Consider the following 20,300-nt stretch of genomic DNA (forward strand, 5'->3'; position numbering starts at 1 on the left):
ATATGCGTTCTTCAGCGGTCTTGCGTCCTCGTGTTCTCGTGTAACGTCATCATCAGCTGCCTAAGTTCAGTTCCAATACTCAAGACCGCAAGTACGGAGGACGCATGAAACTTCCCGGATGTGATCTTGATATCGAGGACGCACTGATGCAGACTTGAGCACCGAACTCGCTCTGGAAGTCCCAGAAGTCATTGCGACTGGAGGTGGGAAGCGCAGCATTTTATTTAGATTTATTATTAAAGTTCAGAGATATCACTTATTTACCTAGGGAGTTTCCCTAAATGAAACGGTGAATATAAACATTAACATGAATATCTTAATAAAGGAATAAACACATTAAGGGTGTTTGTTTGCTGAAATTCGTATTAAATCTGTTTTATTTATATTGTGCAGAGTATATTTATAATGTTTTTTATGCAAAGTATATATTTTGAAGAGGGGGGAAACAATAAATTGTTGTATGAATGCTGTAATGTTTAAATAATTTACTATTTAAAATGCGTGAAGGTCACATGATCATCAGGAAGAAAGCAGCATCCCATTTCTCAAAGGACGCGTTCTCTGCCCTCGCGGTCTCCTGAGTTCGTTCTTCCGAGGACACCTGGCAAGACCAGTCTCCACAAGAACGCAAGTCCGTTCTCTGCGGAATTGGAATTGAGAAACAGCCATTCATTCATTTGCGCATGCCCACATTTGTGTGGGTGGAGTAGAAGATTAGTTCCTTTTTAGAGTCTTTGATTGGGTTTGAGTTTTTCGTCCATCACGTTAAAGACAGGAGCCAATCATATGTAGTCAAAGATGGAAAAAGATTTGATCCGTTCATCTCTCGAGTCCTCGGGTTTGAGTCATCTCTCTTTACATGCTGTCATGTGATGAACGAACGACTCAAAAACCAGAAGACTCGAAAGGTGTCTAAATTGAACAAAATGATTTGAAAACAAGATTAATTTATCTCACTGAACGAGACTCAAAGGTTTAAGCCAGTAAAATGGTCCAAACCTTCCATCACTAGACTCCTTGTGCAGACAGTAATCTCACTGTTTAATTACAATTAATGACAAAAAATAATGTTTGGAAATGTAAATTGATATTTTAAACTGGCATGTTACAGACAAACCTTTTTTTTGGGAGTGAAAATATTAGTGGCCTAAGACTTTTGCGCAGTACTGTATTTGTGGGTTATGTCAAATATTGCCAGCGCTGTTTTATTGGGGGAATGCATTAGCATATTGGTACAAACCAAAATGTTGCATATATGAATGACAACAGCTCAAAGTTAATACAAAGGAAACTTAAAACATTTAAGTTTCTTTAAAGGCATCGACGACAGAATGTTAAAACAGCAACAACACGACAGAATGGGCCAGGAAAAAACAAGGCACATGCAGTGGAAGAGAACAGCTCCAGACTGACACATTGAAAAGTGATGGACTTCACTAAACATGTCTCTGAAGGATGCTGCCTGTAAATCTGACGAAATCGGTCACAAACGGCTGCTGAATGTATTGGTTGTGTATTAATCGAGGGTGGAACTGAACGTACAGTGCGCTGCAAAAACATGCAGACCCTTAACTCTTTATAGCCTTAAATTGTGGGAGGGCAAATTAAGACTTTATAAAAACGTCTTACAAAAACCCTGACATAGTATTACCATATTAATAATGTAATAACAAATACGCAATCCAGAGTCATTCAAATCTTATTTTTCAGTATGATCTTTTCATATATATTAAACGTAGGTTGGAAAAACAACTATTCATCAATTATTAAATTATCAAAATTCAAAGTAATATTCTGTAGATATGTTAACATTTCAGGTATGTGCATTTTTACTAAACGAATCAGAGTTAAGAACTCAATCAGGTTTGATTGCAACTCAATCAGATAAAAACATAAATACAACATATAATGAAACACTTCTTACATATGCTATTGTAATACGCTAAATATGACTACATTAACTAAAAAAATATATATAGATGGTAGTAATAAAAATAAATTGGGGGGGGCGGGGGGTGCATCAGAAAACCTAATCTTATAAAGTTAAGTACACATAAACCAATTATTAAGAAACATGCTGTCAATTAAAACTGAAACATGGCTGGTCCTTTGCAAAAACTCGAGTCAAATCTGATTGCTAAATGAATCTTATCAAGTATATAATAATGCTGTAAACTAAAATATGAAATTTTGATAAGGGTCTGCAAACTTCTGTAAAGCACTGCATAGCGCATTTAGAAACTTGTTTTATCATTGGCTTGCTATAAATAAGCTAAGCCAATCAATTTTAGAGGGTCTATTTTCAACTACAGACATTGTGTTTTGTTCGATTTTTTTTTAACTTCACAATCTTTTTTGGGGAAAAAGTAGTTTCAATGCATTAAAAACACTTTGAATACCATTTTTCAAAAACGATTGTGACGTTTTAAAAACAACAAGTCTAGTCTTCGCGCATAAATAAAGACTGAACGAGTAATATGTGTGAACTTGATTTTGAAATCAATTTTGTAAAACCGTCGACATCATGTTCATTCTTATAGTCTGAACGAGTAATAGTTATGTGTGAAAACTTGACATTCAAAACATCAATGGTGGACTACAGAACCATATGTGACCACGGACCATAAAACCAGTCATAAGTGCTAATTCCTTGCATTTGAGATTTATACAACACATAAAATCTGAATAAATAAGCTTTCCGTTAAAGTATCATTTGTCAGGATAAGACAACATTTAGAAGATTTAAATATTTAAAAATCTGTATTCTGAGGGTTCATAAAAATCCAAATACCTTTACACTGTAAAAAATCCTGGATTCTGCACAAGTGATTTGTGTTGGGCCAACATGATTAATAGGTGGTTAAGTAACATATTAATTTCACAAAACACCATGTTGTCCCCACAAAAAAAAAGAAGAATTTTTCGTTTCAGCTTATTTTATACGGGTAGTTTAAACAAACATGTTTTTTATGAGTGTAAAGTTGTTGAAATTAAGTTCTTAGCAAAGCACTTTACTAGCAAATTGTGTTTTTATATATGCACAGTTGAAAACTGAATGAAAGATGATTCTTAAGCCCTGCTCACAGTGAGATTTCAGCCACGAGACAAATTTGGGAAATCCTAAAAGATTCCTGAAATCCTAGACTAAAATCTGTGGTCTTTGATTGTGGGTTTGACCGCTTTACGTTTGCTGTGAGGAATCATTTCAGAACGCAGGATAGAGGAAGTGTCACACGTGGATGACATTAATCTCCAGGGGCAGTGTTTGTGTTTGTCGCGTCTTCATTGTTGTTCAGTTTGACTTCATGACAGCTGAGATCTTACACTGTGACATGAGAGCCATGTTCTTTTAGTCTAACATGCTACAATCATTCAGGATTATAAAAAATCCCAGTGTGTGAGCCAGCTTTTACTTAAAAGGGACCTGTTATGCCCCTTTCCACAAGACCTACAACAAGTCTCTGATGGACTTAGAGTGTGTATGTAAAATTTCAGCTCAAAATACCCCACAAATAATGTTTTATAACAGTTTGAACCTCCCCTTTTAAGGCGCTGATCCAAAATATTCCATTTTGGTGACTGTCGCTTTAAATTCAAATTAGATTGTGCTCTTTTCAAAAGAAGGCGGAGCTACAATTGCCTGTGTGTCAGCATAGTGGCAGAATTAAAAACACTGATGCTAATGAGAGAGAGAGAGTCACTAATGGGCGGGGCTTCCCCCACTGATGACACGTACAAAGGTAGAATGCCAACCAAAGTGTTTCGGCAGACAGTTTTTATGAAATGTGATTATAAAAAATAAAATTAATAATTTGCTACCATTAGAAGCTGGAGATATTCACACACCGCTGCCACACAACTGTGTTTAAACTCCTTATAAAAGTGATTTTTGCATAATAGGTCCCCTTTAATATTTGAATGATTATTGGCCTAAAGGAAAAATTCTAATTTTGACCGTGCCCAGGCCCGTTTCCCGGATCGTTTAAGAAGTGTGAGTGCGCTGAATCGGGCTCAAGCACGGTTCACTTGGCCGGCCCTGGCCCGGTTGGATGAGGTGGGCCTGAGCGTGGTTCACTTGGGCCCGAAACTGAAAGTGAGACGTGACTTTTAAGGGACTGTTTCATATGGATTTATTAATCATTCTTACTGTTCAGTGAACGCAAACTGTCGTAGATTATTAAATACGCAAACCCCTCACTGCACCACAGCTGCGCACTTTCAGCAGACCTCCTTATTCTTGCAGCATGAGAGCTTTATGATCGTTTATGAGCGCCAAAAGTGGCGGATCTGTTCGGCGAAATATCTGCATGTCACCGCATCCCTATGGACTGTTTGGCGTAATATTTGACTGCATGTCACTGCATATTAAACCGACTAAAATGATATGACCAGAGAAATCTCCACTGTGCTTCTGAGTGACAGCGCTTCTCAGTGAACAGCGCACCATCAATGACTTAAGCGTGCCCAGGCCCGATCGTGGTGTGAGTGCGGGCCGTCGGGGGAGACGGGAGTGGGGACAAGCGTGTTTTGGCCCGGTTCGAGGCAACTGTACATAGTGTGCACCTTAATGTACAACAATGTAGTTTTGTCAATTGATAAATATATACCTGTGCAACTTCAGAATGGTTTTGTGATCCAGGGTCACATATGAGAATGTGCGCGAAAGGTTCCTTTAAAAAAAAAAAAAACTTGTTGTTTTGATAATGCTGTCGACTATACGTAACAAAGCAAAACGTTTCAGTTTTGAGTACACTATTGTCGTGTAAGCACACCCTGAGTGAATTTCAGAATTTGAGCGAACAGATCTCCCTCTTCCTGTTGAATCTCACAGACAATGAACAGCATTAGCCTAAAACTGTGTTAGCGGATTTTAGTGTAAAGCGCGATCTATATGGCCACAGTCTAGGCTGGTCCACTCCCCTTGGGTTTGATGTGGACTGGAGAGAGGGACTCACCACAGGTTGAGCATTTTCACGCAGCTACAGAAGAGTGTGAAAAGAGAAAAGACAGAGATTATTACACAGAGGTGAGACGATGAGACAAACCTAATGACGGCGACAAAAGACCAACGGGAAGACACACAAACGAAGAGAAAGAGACAGGGAGAGAGGAGGAGGAGGAGGAAAGTGGAGAACATCTGCTCGCCTTTCAACTAATAAAATAAGCATTTTAGGTCTTTGTGTTTGATAAAATTGCTAAACAGATGGCCATTTTTCTTTCAAATAAATAAAAATAAAATGAATGGTAGAATAAAGGGGAAAGTAAAAGTGGATTGGATAAGTGTAGTGTAGTCCTCAGCTCCCCAGCCCACTGTCTATTAGCACACAAGCTTCAGTTTGATCAATGAGTTTGTCAATCATTTGGTATGACTATATTATAAACATTCGTTTACACTGCCGTCGGCGAGTGTCATTTTCTCTGGCCGCCCTGCTTTTGGCATTCTGACAATCAAATTTCTTTATATATGAATATGTTTTCTAACCCAATAAACCAATTAAAAACTGTTGGTAGTGAAACTACACTCATTGGCCACTTTATTAGGTACACTTCTCCAATTGCTTGTTAAGGCATATTTCTGATCAGCCAATCACATGGCAGCAACTCAACGCATTTAGGCATGTAGACATGGTCGAGACAATCTGCTGCAGTTCAAACTGAGCATCAGAATGGTGAATAAAGGGGATTTAAGAGACTTTGAAAGTGGCATGGTTGTTGGTGCCAGACAGACTGGTCTGAGTATTTCAGAAAATGCTAATCTACTGGGATTTTTACACACAACCATATCTAGGAATTACAGAGAATGGTCCAAAAAAAGAGGAAATATCCAGTGAGCGGCAGTTCTGTGGGTGGAAATGCCTTCTTGATGCCAGAGGGCAGAGGAAAATGGCCAGACAGCTAATAGAATTACAACGGTAACTCAAATAGCCAAATACTCAAATAACTTGTTACAACCGAGGTCTGAGGAAGAGCATCTCTGAATGTACAACATGTCCAACCTTGAGGCGGATGGGCTACAGCAACAGAAGATCACACGCGGTGCCACTCCTGTCAGCTAAGAACAGATCTTCTGATGACTACTTCCAGCAGGATAACAAGTCATGTCATATAGTATGAATCATCTCATACTGGTGTCTTGAACATGACAATGCGTTCACTGTACTCAAATGGCCTCCACAGTCACCAGATCTCAATCCAATAGACCAATAGTGCACCTTTGGGATGTGGTGGAACAGGAGATTCGCATCATGGATGTGCAGCCGACAAATCTGCAGCAACTGCGTGATGCTATCATGTCAATATGGACCAAAATCTTTGAGGAATATGTCCAGTACCTTGTTGAATCTGTGCCACAAAGGATTAGGGTAGTTCTGAAGGCAAAAGGGGGTCCAACCCAGTACTAGTAAGGTGTACCTAATAAAGTGGCCAGTGAGTGTAAATATTCATTTTAAACTATATTCACATAGAAAACGAAATGTTGATGGCGTCAATTGCCTAGTGCTTAGTGTGTTGACACAGCTCTACAGTGTTCACTGCGACCAGAGTTCGAGATCATTTGCAGATTCTTCCCCTCCTTACACTGTCCTGTCTATAATCTCCACAATCCTTTCACAATAAAAAGGTGAAATCCCACTTAAAATATATTTAAAATATATTTTATAATAATAAAACAAATAAAATATTTTAAAAATTAAATGCTTCAAAATGTAAATAAAATTCCATAGTAATTATGTTACTATTGCAATTTTTGTAAAAAAAAAAAAATAAATAAATAAAATTGTGGTATAGATAAGCAAAATGTTTATGTTATTTTTATGCTTTTTTTTTGCATACAAATTAGAGCTGCACGATCAATCGAAAAAAAAAGATTGCAATCTCGATTCACCCACAAGATCTTAATTCAGCATTTCTACTATTCAGACAATTATATTTAAGTAGTTTAAGTAGTTTAAGTTTACAATCACCCCATATCTCTAAATAAAACGGTCAATACACTGCATTTGTGAAGTGTGCTTCACAAAGGTGAGTGGGCTTGACAAACCACCTGTAGAAGCATTACTCTCTTAAAAAAAAACATTCTAACACTAGCACTTATTTATCTGAGCACTAACAGTTCCTCTGTATAATTAGCACTTCTTGTGTGTATTGACTTCTTGTTAAATCACTGAATACCTTCTCAACTGTAAGTTGCTTTGGAAACTAAATTTACTGTAAGTGCACCTTTAAACATTGATATGTAATGGAAAAAGCAGTCTACAGGTTGCTGCATTCAAGAAAAGGAGGAAATATCTAAAAGAAAAGATCAGAGAGATCAGAAGAAAAACCTCTGGTGGGCATTAATAATGCGTAATAATATCCATGGCGACCTTGTGTGTTTGTGTCAGTCTATTAATTGATAAAAACGCTGCTGTCTGCAGCACTTTCAAGCTTGTGCATCAATAAATCAAAGACAGAGGGCTTTTTAAAGTATCAAAGAACTACAAGAGTAAGTGTTTAGAACGATATCCGACAGGATGTGTTTTGTGTGACTGAAACTCAAATGCACATCAGGTACTTGAAGAGACAAGGAAACTAACAAGGGTGTCTGAATTTTAACAGGCAAACTCACTGGCCTTAAAACTTGAATGTTTAACTCTCAGGATTTTATATAAAAAATAAAAATAAAAAATAAATTGAAGTGTTCCCTTAAATGGATAAGAGGAGGGGTGTTGTATAGTTTATATTGTGTTGAATAACAAAAGTCAAAAAGATTAAGAACCAAAGATCCAAAATTCAGCCTTGAATTATATCAATAAAGGATTAAAAAAAAGCATATTAATAAAAAAATGAGCAAAAAATACCCTTTAAATATAAAGATAAAAATGACAGAGTGCCAAATGAGAGAATGTGAATATGAATAACATAAATAAATAAATAAATATTATTCTTTCACCTAATATAATGTGCCATCCTACACCTTCACCACACAGAGCACTACAGGTGAGCAGATAGGAATGGACCAGTAAGGATAGGAGGGAAATCATGTAAAGACCCAGAGTGGTACTGGACATCTTGTGTCAATCAGACACAAGGCAAAGACAACAGAAACCTGTGACAATTGATGTGCACATACTTGGCCTCATCCACCACCTCCACCTCTGCCTGCGCTGTGATTGGTGCGTTCGAGTGGGCCGCCAGCGGGTCATCTGCATTCAGTTCACCATTAGTTGAGCTCACCACCTGTGCAAGAAAAGAATGAAAATAAAACAATTATTGTGTGGCTTCAGAGCAATGTCACTTAAATTACACAGTTCAGACTGTGTGTTTATGTAAGGAACTACTGGAATTTAACAACTCTGTTGCTTTTTACTTTTTTTATCCATTTTTTGTTATGCTGCAAGTTCCCATAGCAAGCAACCTTATACTTTTTTTTAACAGAACACCCCATTTTTTAGGGATAAGGGCTAGACCATTAGCATCCGGCTCAAAAAAAAATGTAGAATTTAAAGCACAGGTGTCAAACCTAGTTCCTGCAGGGCTGTAGATCTGCACATTTTAGTTCCAACCCCTAAGTAAACACACCTGATCAAACTAATTGAGTGCTTTAGGCTTGGTTGATACCTACATAAAGGCGTGTTGAAGCAGGGCTGGAAATACTCTCTGCAGAGCTGTGGCCCTCCAGAAACTCCACAAAGTAACTACAGATAGGTCAAGCTTTAAATAGCAAACTCATCAAAAATCTTTGGTCATTTTTTTTAGCGAGATACTAATGGTTTAATCCGATTCAATGACTTATGCTAAGCTAAGCTAAAAGTTCTCCTGCCAGACCTGGAGAATCAAATGGATCAAACAATTGTAAAACTTGAATGTTTAACTCATTGAAGTGTTCTCATTTTGATGTAATAATCAAGAAATGCTGCTGCCGTACCATCAGACAGAATCATATTATGCAGACCCAGAAAATAGTCCCCAGCTAGGTAACAGCACTACATAACATCAGGCCTTTTCATTGCATTAGTACACAAAGTAACTACAGAAGAGTCAAGCTTTAAATAGCAAACTCATCAAAACTTTTTGGTCATTTTGAGCGAGATGCTAATGGTCTAATTTGATTCAATGACTTATGCTAAGCTAAGCTTAAAGTTCTTCTGTGAGACCTGGAGAACTGAATGGATTAAACAATTGTAAAACTCGAATGTTTAACTCAATAAATTGTTTTCATTTTGGTGTAATAATCAAGAAATGCTGCTGCCGTACCTTTAGACAAAATCATATTATGCAGACCCAGAAATTAGTCCCCAGCTAGGTAACAGCACTACATAATATCAGGCCTTGTTTATTGCATTAGTACACAAAGTAACTACAGAAGAGTCAAGCTTTAAATGGCAAACTCATCAAAACTCTTTGGACATTTGAGCAAGATGCTAATGGTCTAATCTGATTCAATCACTTATTTTAAGCTAAGCAAAAAGTTCTCCTGCCTGACCTGGAGAATTGAATAGATCAGTGGTTCTCAAACTGTGGTACGCGTACCACTAGTGGTACGCGGAGGAATCGCCAAATAATTAAATAAACAATTAACATTTTTAATCCTTTGATGTGAACTATATTATCGATGTGATCAGCTTTGGCATTTTTGTGAAGCGTACGATCACAGCGCTGTGCTTAGAATGTTTATTTTAGTGCAATTTGTCATAAGCTGCTGAAAATCAGTTTCCGAATTGATTCTGAAGCGTGATTTGACTGACATGAAAACTGGCCAATCACAGTCGACCTTTTTTTGTGTGTGTGTTTTTGCGTGAAACGTAAGGGCGGGACAAAGGCTTTCTGAGTCGCAGAGACAGAAAAAACAACTTAAAAACAAATGTTTTGTTGGAATAATGCTTCTCGGATGTTTTCACTATCGAGATGTCTTGCAGAGTGATTAAACCGCGGACATATTTCCTGCCTATTTGATGATCTACATACACGTTTCGCTCTCCAACAGCGAGTCGACTCGCCTCTGACCTGTCACTCCTCTATACTGTCTGAATGGCGGCGCGGGAATAGAGGTATTGCGCAATTACTCATTTCTGGAAATGTGGCAAGTGCTTTATTTTAACACGAGAGAGCGCATTCATGTACGCAAATCACTAAAACAGAAATGCGAGCTCTTAAATAAGCTTTTTTCAAATAAACTGCAAGTCCTGTCATGATCGCCTGTGTGCTCAGATTGAACACAATCGCGATCTGTTCACTATTAAAGTAGACATTATTTGTCTTTGTTACTTGACTAAATTTAGTCAAAAGTATTCAAAGTTATCAAGTATTTAGAATTAGATTGATGCATGATCGATGACAATGCTAATGGTCTTATTTGGCTGTATTGTAAAGTGAAACTTACTTTTAGCAATGGTGGAACTTTTTTTATTTCTTTACGACAAAATAATTATGCTGGAAATGTTTCTGGATGAGGTATTTGTGTGATTTATACATTTAGCTGTATTCTGATCTGTCTTAAAGCATTACAGGTCAAAGCAATCCCTTGTTGCTAATTGTTTATTTAAAAATAACAATAAGGCTCTTAAAGCACTGCTTTGATAAATGTATTGTTGTCATATTTCAAATACCTCAAGTAAAATAAAGTCATTTGTTTTATTTTTTACTGAAAGTGTACTTGTGTTTTTTGTAAAGTTTGTATTTAAGTTTAAGATCAAGTGTAAAATAAAATCTACATGTGATGTACAGCTATTTAAGAAACAAATTTGCTATATTGTAAAGAAAAATAGTGTAAAATATGTAAATAAAAGGCTAAATTTAAATCTTTTCATCATATACTAAATAAACCTTTCAAAGGTTGAAAATATTGTTTTAAAAATGGGCAAAAAGTGTCTCTATGGCCTTAAAGATTATTTGGTAGTTTTACCAGTGCTATTGAAAAATATTAATTGTCATGAAAGGAAAAATTGACTATACTTTCTTTGTTTGTGCAAATTCCTTTACATATAGCTTTGGGATTTAAGCAATTAAACCATTCAATCAGGTTTACACTTAAAAGTGATTTCATAATGAAAATCTGATTTTGTTTTTTTCAAAAGTAACCAACTAGTACTTATTAAAAGAGTACTTTGTACTTTTACCTAATATTAGTTGTATTTACTAAAATGTGTGTTATTTTAGCAGTGTAATAGTATTTTTACTTGAGTACAAAAAATATTTCATAAGCATTTAGTGCAGGTTTATTATATTATTAATATATGATTAATAATAATAATAATAATAATTGTTTTTATTTGTATCAATTCCTATGCAATATTTTATGGGTTGCTGAGAATACATTTGGGGGGTGTTGTATACATTATATTATGTTGAACAACATGGGTCAAAGTTTAAGAACCACTGTCCACTTTTAGACAAGTGGTCTCAAAATATTCACATCCTTAAAAAAAAAAAAAAAAAAAAAAAAAAAAAAAAAAATCACAGAATATTCTGTCATCTAATATAATATTTGATATTTATATATGAATTTCATACTCAAAGACTTTCATCAGCATTTGAGTCGCTCCTGAGGCACCTTCTGAATTAAAGTAAAGCATGCAGCCAGTGCAAAACGATGAATCATATCATTTCAATCATATAGTTGCATTGTAATTTATTTCACCATCACACACACACACACACACACACAGTATGCACTGTATAACTGACAATAGGTCCAAATGTTAGCTGTACCGAGTTAACAACAGGGGTTATAACATTTCCCTAATAGCCTCTGAGTCACATCTTATGCTGTGTTTCATTCAATTCGGAAAGTTGGAATGTATTTCCACCCACATGGAAAAGTGATAGAATATGAAAATACCCCATTTCGAACCTCCTACTTGACAAATTCCAGCAGAATGTCACTTGATGACACTCTTCAGCTTGGACAATAGGATGACATACAGTGAAGTCGAGTTTATGAAGCCACTCACTAGCTCACTAGCTACTGTCCTATAACAATGAAGGAAAAAATGCCAAAGATAAATAATCTGAATTGGACTTTGATAGTAGTTGTTTTGTAATTTTGTTGCCACTTCAGATAATGACTGTGATTGGCTGTTGCCATTTTCCTCTCATCTCAACTGCCATTACAAAATATTTTCAGCTCTGGGTTCGCATTTGGGCTGCTCCAGCCAATAGCAGTACAGCAACTACTGAGGAGGTAAAGACAAAGATAGTAGCCCCTTTCACACATACAGACCTTTCCAGACAATTACCGGCTATTTTCCGGATAGAGAAGTTGTTTTTTAATTAACATTACTGGTAATTTGTCGGAATACTGCACTGTGTGAACGCAGAAGGAAGATTGCCGAAAAGAGCGTGTGCACGTCTAGAACATGCTGACGTGAGACGTCTACTTTAGCATATCAGAACAGTCAGACGCATTCACGTCCACGCGGTTTATGAGAATGAAAGCATTTGAATATTTTTCCAGACACATTTAGCAGCTAGATATTAGTCAGATAACGTTTATATGTTCCTTCTTAATTCCAAATGTGTAAATAATTATCGATAATATGCTTATGGTAAGTCGTTGTTTGTTTACCTTCAAGCTCAGCTTCCTGCACTTACGTGACGCGTCGCGTGTGCCCGTGAAGCAGCCCGTAAGCACCAGCACACACACATATCATGTACATCTCGACATGCAAAAGTGTTCCTCTATATTTTCATCGAAGTTGTTCACAATATTTATCCATCCACAGAGTTTGTAATGTAATCAAATGTTTACAAATACAAGCCCAGCCGTTTAGAGGACATCTCTGGTTAATGATGTCAGAATTTAACAGTATTTTGGAATGGATGTGTGAATGTTAATTTCCAGAAAAATTCCGTAACGTCCTCGCCTGTGTGAATAGCGCTTTTTTTAATTTACCGGTAAAGTCGTTCTGTAGATTTTCCGGATATTTACCGGTATCACTGTGTGAAAGGGGCTACTAAGGCCCCATTTGATTGATCAAATTTAGATAAATAACCAATGCATAAATATAATTTATCACTTTGACCATACAGAAATTACATATACCTTTAGGGATGGGTACTGAAACTCGGTACTTTATCAGTATCGGTGCTAGTTTATAAAAGACCTATTGATAATCGATATCGATAATCTCTGATGTTAACGGTTCTGCTATCGATACTGGAAAATTATTGCTGAATAAACATTACTTACAGTTGCATAATTTAATTGACAAACCTTTTCTAATTTGCGATATTTGATATTCGTCTGCACAGTTGGCAATCTCACATGAGTAATGCTCGTGTTTTCACTCGATAGTACAACGGCGAGCATGTCAAGTATAAAAGCTTTCACAGTTCTTGGCTGTGCGCACACACAAAGACTATAGAATACACAAGACATGTTGGTCGAATGTTTTTGAATGAGAAAAAGTGTAATGGTCAATATGGCGATTGAAGCCCCGCCTACTAGTATAGGAGTCAATCATCAATTGCTATATGATGAACAAAGCCCGACTTCTAGTACAGGAGCCAATCACCAATCGCATAGAATGATTATTCTCTGGGGGATGGGCTTGGACCAGACATGGGGGAAAACTAAAGATACAGTTGTTGTTTAATTTCATTGGGGAATTCTTATGTAAAATTCAATTGTAAGCTTGGCAATCAGTTTTGGAGAAATTAATGTCATCTTATTCAGACAGAATGCCTGAGCATACTGCCCGAGAAATGACTTGCCTTAAAGGAACTTTGACACATACCTCACGACACAGACTTGCACGCACACAAAGCTTGTAAGTTTGCGGAGTGGCGGAGAGAACCAAATGAGTTGCATTTCCCAAGTGGACAGCGACAATACCCGTTGCAACAAATGCAACAAGTTGTTTTCTTGTACGAGCAGAAATGCAAGCAATCTGGCTAAGCATCTTTCAAAAGTGAAAGAAAAATGAAAAGTTTTCGACTGACTAGCTAAATCATCCACATCGTTATGCTAGCAGTCAATCACATAAGGTCTCTCTAAATTAGTATAATATTAATAGTTGAATAAACACATTCGGTTACAATGACAATATATTTTTTTCTGCATTAGCCTAAATAAATCTTAAAAAAATGGAAAACTGTACAAAAGCACGCACATCCCTCCCAACTGGGTGCTCAGCCAAAAAACGCAAAAGGTGATATTCATCAAAGGCGGCAACACCAAAGCTCCAAAAATACACATTTATTAAATTAAAAAAGCTGACACAAAGCGTGTAACATTTCAAGCCACATGGCTCTTCATCAGACTGTCTGATGAAGAGCCGTGTGGCTTGAAACGTTACACTGCTGCATAGTTTTCAGTTTGAAGCAAATTTATAAGATCTGGAAAATGGCAGGCGAATTTTGAGAAAAAAAGATAAAAGAAAACATATCGGACCGTAAAAAAAAGAACATTCTACTTCATAAGTTTTTTCAACTATAATACAAAAGCTAAGATTATGAATGACTGAGTGTAAATCTGTCTTTCCTGCGTGCTTCAGCAGAGCGTCTCGCTGTTTATGAATGAGGAAGAGCGAAAGCGCTGTTTAGCTTCACTTCAAGGTATGAACAAAAACTAGTGCCAAACTGTTTAGCTACATGCTCAAAACGTTAAAATAAAAAGCACAACACTTATTGGTTGCACCCAGAATGCACAATGAATCTAACACGGTGCATTCTTTTAATTCGAAGTTTGTGAAGCATATGCTTTGTCATATTGGGCATGACGCGCTGTTTGCAACATATTAGTTTAATGCCATGATTACATTTAGCTTGGTCATCGTTTCCCCACATGTAACCTTTTTGTGGTCCATCTAATCTCTAGATTATAGCTAATTCAAGGGGCTTACCAGTGTGAAAGTTCTTGGCAGAATGTCAAGCGAAAAAATAAAAACGTACGCACATGCAGGAATCAATAAAATTTTTTATTTCATAGCAAGTATCCGATTCTTAATCTAAGTATTCCACAATCCGAATAAATTTTCAATTCCCAACCCTAAGAGCGAAAAAAAAGAAGGCAGAAGTATAAATGCCTGTCAACACAGAAGCATAAATCAGACTTTACTTCAAGCCCAGCAGTTTTTAGTGCTAGTTTTCCTGGTTTAGAGCCGGTGCTTTTCGACAACCATTTGGAACTACTCTTAGAACCAGAACTCAAACTGCCTTGGTGGAAATGCGGTAACATTTGAATGAAACACAGCATTACTACGAGAACAAGTATAGAAGAATAGAGAACCCGTAGTGGTTTGAGAGCAGGTGGAGTGAGTGTGCTGTTGCAGATGGCCGTAGACATGAGGAGGAGCAAGGGGTGAAGCAGTACCTGCACTGAGCCCCCGTGCCTGTCCGCTGCCAGGTGCGAGGTCAGGTACGAGGAGTTTGTCTGGCGGTTGGGCTGCACCTCCCATGCTCCTCTGCGGTCGGAGATGGCCGTCTGCTCGGATGGAGGAGGTGCGGGAGGAGGCGCAGGACAGGGAAAGGTGTGGTGAGTGAGCAAGAGCGGGCGGGCAGGCGCAGTGAGGCCAGGTGGCATGCAGCAACAATGCAGGAATGGAAACCAAGAAGAAACAAAAAAAAAAAAGAGCCAGTCAAAGCCAGGAAATGGCATTCGTGACTGTGGACCAATCGTCCAATCAAACCAAGAAGCAAACACCCCAAAACAAACAGAGACAAACATTAAAACAGCAAACGGAAGAGAAAAATTTCGCCCAGCTTGTGGAACGCCAGGTGGAAACTACTTGTGGTAAATCAGACATCCAATACTGAACACCAACAGCATAAATTCAAGTATTAAGAAAACTACCTACAGCGACACATTACAAACTAATTTAGTCTGATAAGTCTTCTGTTTAACTAGACGAGATGAGGTTATCAAAAATCAAGAAACACAAGGACACAAAACGTATACGCTTATTTCACGCGGCCGCCATTTTAAAGTATCAAAGCGAGGCTGCGGTGAGAAGAAACCCGGAAGTATAGGTTCAGCACTGTAAACATTGCAGTAACATGCTGTGTACTATAAACCTCCCAGCTGTTGCAGAGATTTCAAAATGCAGAAATGGTGTAACCATCACTTTAATATCATTCAGTAAGTTTATTTTAAACAATTAAAAGCAATTTAGCATCAAACAAGATTACAATCTCAGTGATACGCTTAAGTGTCCTCCTAGGCTTCAGCTCATGGCACTAGTTAAACACCGTGAGGACGCTTTCCTGCTTCAGCCTATGTGAGTGATACCCGGTGAGTGATAAAACACTGCAGTCCTCTGCAACACACCCTCGTGTTGTCTGTAATAGTGTTGTCCTGGTACTGAAGTTTTAAACCCGGCTATTTCCCGCTAACATAGAAGCGCCGCTGAGCGCGGATGACTCGACTGATCTTCACGGCTTCGCGCTTCAGTCTCCGTGTATCTGTGTTTGGTTTGCGCTCAGTTTACTGCTCTTCACCCAGTGCAAGCACAGATACACGGACTGGAGCGCGAAGCAGCCGTCAAGATCAGTCGAGTCATCAAGCAGATCGCTCAGCTCGTCTGTGTTTGTGCTTAGTATACAGCGGAGTGTGAACTGATGACCTTCTCGACCAATCACAAGCATTTCTGTTTAACACTTGAACACAATGGCAAATCAGCACTGTTTCAAGAAAGCCATCAACATTGCCTAAAATGTTAGCGCGAAATTGACGGTCTTTCTTTTAATTCAGTATCGTGACAAGTTTAATATAGTGAAAGAATCAGTTTATTAACTCGAGTTTGATAAATAGCATCTAAAACGTGTGTTTGGGAAAGAAAACGTTAGCTAACTAGTGCCATTTCCCTTAACTTAGCTGAAAATGAGCTCTGATATCCCTTTTTACATTCACCATTCATTCAGAACGGACCTTCGGGTCACCCGGTAGGCGGAGAAATGATAAATTTGTGTCACTTTATCTTCGCTGATAAGATATATAGCCAGTTACACAACATTCCTATGTAACTCCCAATGATACTTCCGGGTTTCTTCCCACCGCAGCCTCGATTTCGCTTTTGAATATGGCGGCCGCGTGAAATCAGTCTATAGTACAACTGAGCTAAACGCACAAAATGCATTTCATTTTAAATTTAAAAAAAACGATTGGATATTGACAGAGCAACCTCATCAACATGTGGAAAACGTAAAAGTAATCACCTTATTTTTATTAACTAATTAAACTAAAACAGAAAATCACTGACAAGACTTATTTGGTCATTCTACCGATTAACATTTGATTAAAAAACTAACTTTTGGATCTTGGCTTAAATATTTCATAAATTTTACATTGCTGCCTGCAATCAATCAAAAACCAGGTAAATTGAGCAAACAAGTAGAAAAATGCTAATGTATATAAAAGTGGTGCAGTGAGTTCATGAAAGAAAAAAATCCAATAAGGCTTAAATTCAAAACATCTTCAAATCTAGAAATGTACAATTTTAACTTAAAGTCTTTTGTAGTGAAAATGTCTGCTTTTCTGAATAGGTCTTGATGTGGCCCTATTAGTGTTTCTGTGCCCTCTAAACACTCACTAAACACCAGAACCTCCACCAAACTGATGATGAGGCAGTTTACCGGACCCTGCGTCTTTCAACCAGGGATTTCTAAATATAGCTGCACTTCTCCTCTCTCCCAAGAACCCTAACAGACCTACATTCTTAATTTAATAGACTCATAAGAAACCACACTAAACAAAATGACAACAAGACATCTTAAAGTGCCCCTATTATACTATTTTAAAGGGCCTGATTTGCTTCAGGTGTTCCCTATTATGAGGTCACATATATCACAGAGGTTTAAAGAAGTTTCATCTCCTCTTAATAAACAGGTCAACATCAGGACCTTTCTCTCAGGGGCTGTTTATGTGACAATGTTCTACCCATCTACTGTTTGTTTTTGTCACTGAAAATGAAAAAAATTTAAGATCTGAAAACTGATTTTAAAAAGCACGATTTAGAATGACAACCACCCGCTGTCCTTGTAAACACCCAAAAAAGAAGACTCTTTCTAAATGATGATGTCAAATGTGCATAGTACATGTTTAGGGAGGTGTAGATTAAAGGCAAGTGCAAAAAAAAAAAAAAAAAACAAACACAGTGAAGTATGTGGTTGTTCATTTTGTTCCATCATTTTTTAATACATTTCCTCTGTTTACTAGCAAGGTAACAGCGTCAAATACTGCCTTTGGCATCCGTAATAGAATTTTTGTTCAGTTTTACGAAAACGCAAATGTGTATTCGGTTTGTTTGCATGTAAAGTACGCATGAACAGGAAACATCAACCTTTTTTTTTTCGTAATGTGACGCAATTCCTAGAGAAACGAAATATTAAATGAGAAAGTGGGCATGGCTTGTTTTTTCTGCTGTGAGCTGATTGGATGTAGTAAAGTAGGCATTTCATTCAGAAAGATTGGAAAACAAACACCTCCTGCTCACCATTTCTGTTTGTTGTCAAAACTGAAAACTGGCAGTCAGAGGGGTGTGGTTGAGTATATTAGCCACGCCCAAAATAGCAATGCGAGCTAACAAAATCATATGGTGAGTTTTGATTTCAATTGTGCTTCAATGCCAAACCAGCTTCTATGCTATTTACATCATGAGAAAAAGTCCAGAAATAGATTATTTTAAAGTTTTACAGTTCATTTTTGATTAGGTAAACTCTAGAATTAGGGCATTGAACAAAATAAGCGTGCTTTTTACGTTGAGAAACACCTTTTTTAAATGGTTTACGGATGGTTACGAGCATTTCACATTCTGCTTATGGATCATGTGAGCCTCACAATTTAACCACCTTCTGTGCCTTGTTTTTTTTAGCTATTGCGCTCTGTGTGCCTGCAGTTAAAAAAAAGTCAACAAGCGGAAAAAGCAAGCTACGTCAGTCACGTCATTTTCGTTCTCCAATCAAATGAAAGGAGAGGCGGGGTTTCTTTTGAGGTGACAGCAGTGTTTGTGTTGTCAAAATGACTATGTAGACTTTTAAAGATGGAGAAGAGACTAGTGGTGGATGTTTCCATTCATCTAGAGCAGTATGACTTCACAAATCATGACTATCACAATATTATACAATAATACAATTATTACAGCAGAAACACTTGAGCACAATACAGAGCTGATTTTGTGGTTGCCTAGCGACATAAAAAGCGCAGCGCACTTCATTTTTTTATTGTTATGAGTTCTCATAACGGAAATGCATGCTTGGTTGTCATCGTCCTCTAACATTGTTAAAAATATCTTTTACTGAATAAAATAAATTCCTCAAAATTGAAGTCAACAAAATCTAATAGAACATGCTAGTTAAAGTGCTTTTACAAAGGGAGAATGTGAGAGAATCTTCTCCAAATATTAAAAACTTCCTGGAGCGACCAATTCCACAGCGGGTAAAAACAATGTGGTTCAGTTGGTTGGACAATTCATAGAGGTTTCTTTAGTTTGTTTCTTGTATGTAGATCTCATTGTCTTTGGCATTTGGTATTAACGTATTAACAAATTGTTGGTTTTAATAATAATAATAATAATGATAATAATGATAATAATAATAATAATAATAATAATAATAATAATAATAATAATAATAATAATAATAATAATAATAAGGGCACTTTAAAATACAAGTTCAGTCAAAAACTATCTCAGTTCAGTCATCATTATCTCACCCTGCCAATGCAAACCATATATATCATTGTATTAATTGTCCTTTGACCCTATACACTTGAAATAAGAACAAATTTAAATCCACCCCAAAAATCAAATCAACTTTCTGTGAATTTTTTTTAAATGAGTCAAAATCAAAAATTAGCTTGAGCAGATGAGATTAACGCAGGGCAATTTTGTGAGATGTGCAAAGCGGATTTGCTCTTGCAAACATAAGAGAGAGGCAGAACAAGCACTTTGCAGAAACTGGCAAATTAATCAGTATAAAAAGTCTCCGGTGGCAAATATACACATTTAAAGAAAAAAGTATATTCAACAACTTCTATTTCCAGCATGCACTCAGAGCCATGATATGCTAAAGCAGTGCATGCTGTTAGCAAGCCAGTTGCTGAGTGGGCAGGTCTAATGACTTTCTTTAAAGCTTCATGTACTATTGCAGAAACCCTGTACAATCAGCTCCACCTCCACCAGCTCTGGTAACGCTTGAGCAGATCTCACCAAAATAAGTCAAGGCTGTTATTTCACTCCAAAATCAGAACAAAGTTTCCATATTTCGGTCTGTATTGTGATTTTTTTTTCCCATGTCAACCAAGCACATTTTCTTTTACAATTTGAATTACAATCCAAATCATTGTTAATACATTTTTCCTACAATATACAGTTCAAGTCATAGTT

General features: G+C 37.2%; 1 protein-coding gene across 4 annotated transcripts in view; it reads right to left on the reverse strand.

Annotated features, from left to right (window-relative positions):
* csnk1g1 (casein kinase 1, gamma 1) overlaps positions 1-20,300 on the reverse strand; it is a 115,727-nt gene that overhangs the window by 6,318 nt on the left and 89,109 nt on the right. The window contains exons 11-13 of one of the 4 annotated variants that reach the window (XM_009303474.4): positions 15,293-15,403; positions 8,111-8,217; positions 4,956-4,979 (exon numbers count right to left, since the gene is read on the reverse strand). In XM_009303474.4, coding sequence (XP_009301749.1) covers positions 4,956-4,979; positions 8,111-8,217; positions 15,293-15,403 — 242 coding nt within the window. 4 annotated transcript variants of the gene reach the window in all.

Source organism: Danio rerio, chromosome 7, assembly GCF_049306965.1.
Source record: "Danio rerio strain Tuebingen ecotype United States chromosome 7, GRCz12tu, whole genome shotgun sequence".
NCBI lineage: Eukaryota > Metazoa > Chordata > Actinopteri > Cypriniformes > Danionidae > Danio > Danio rerio.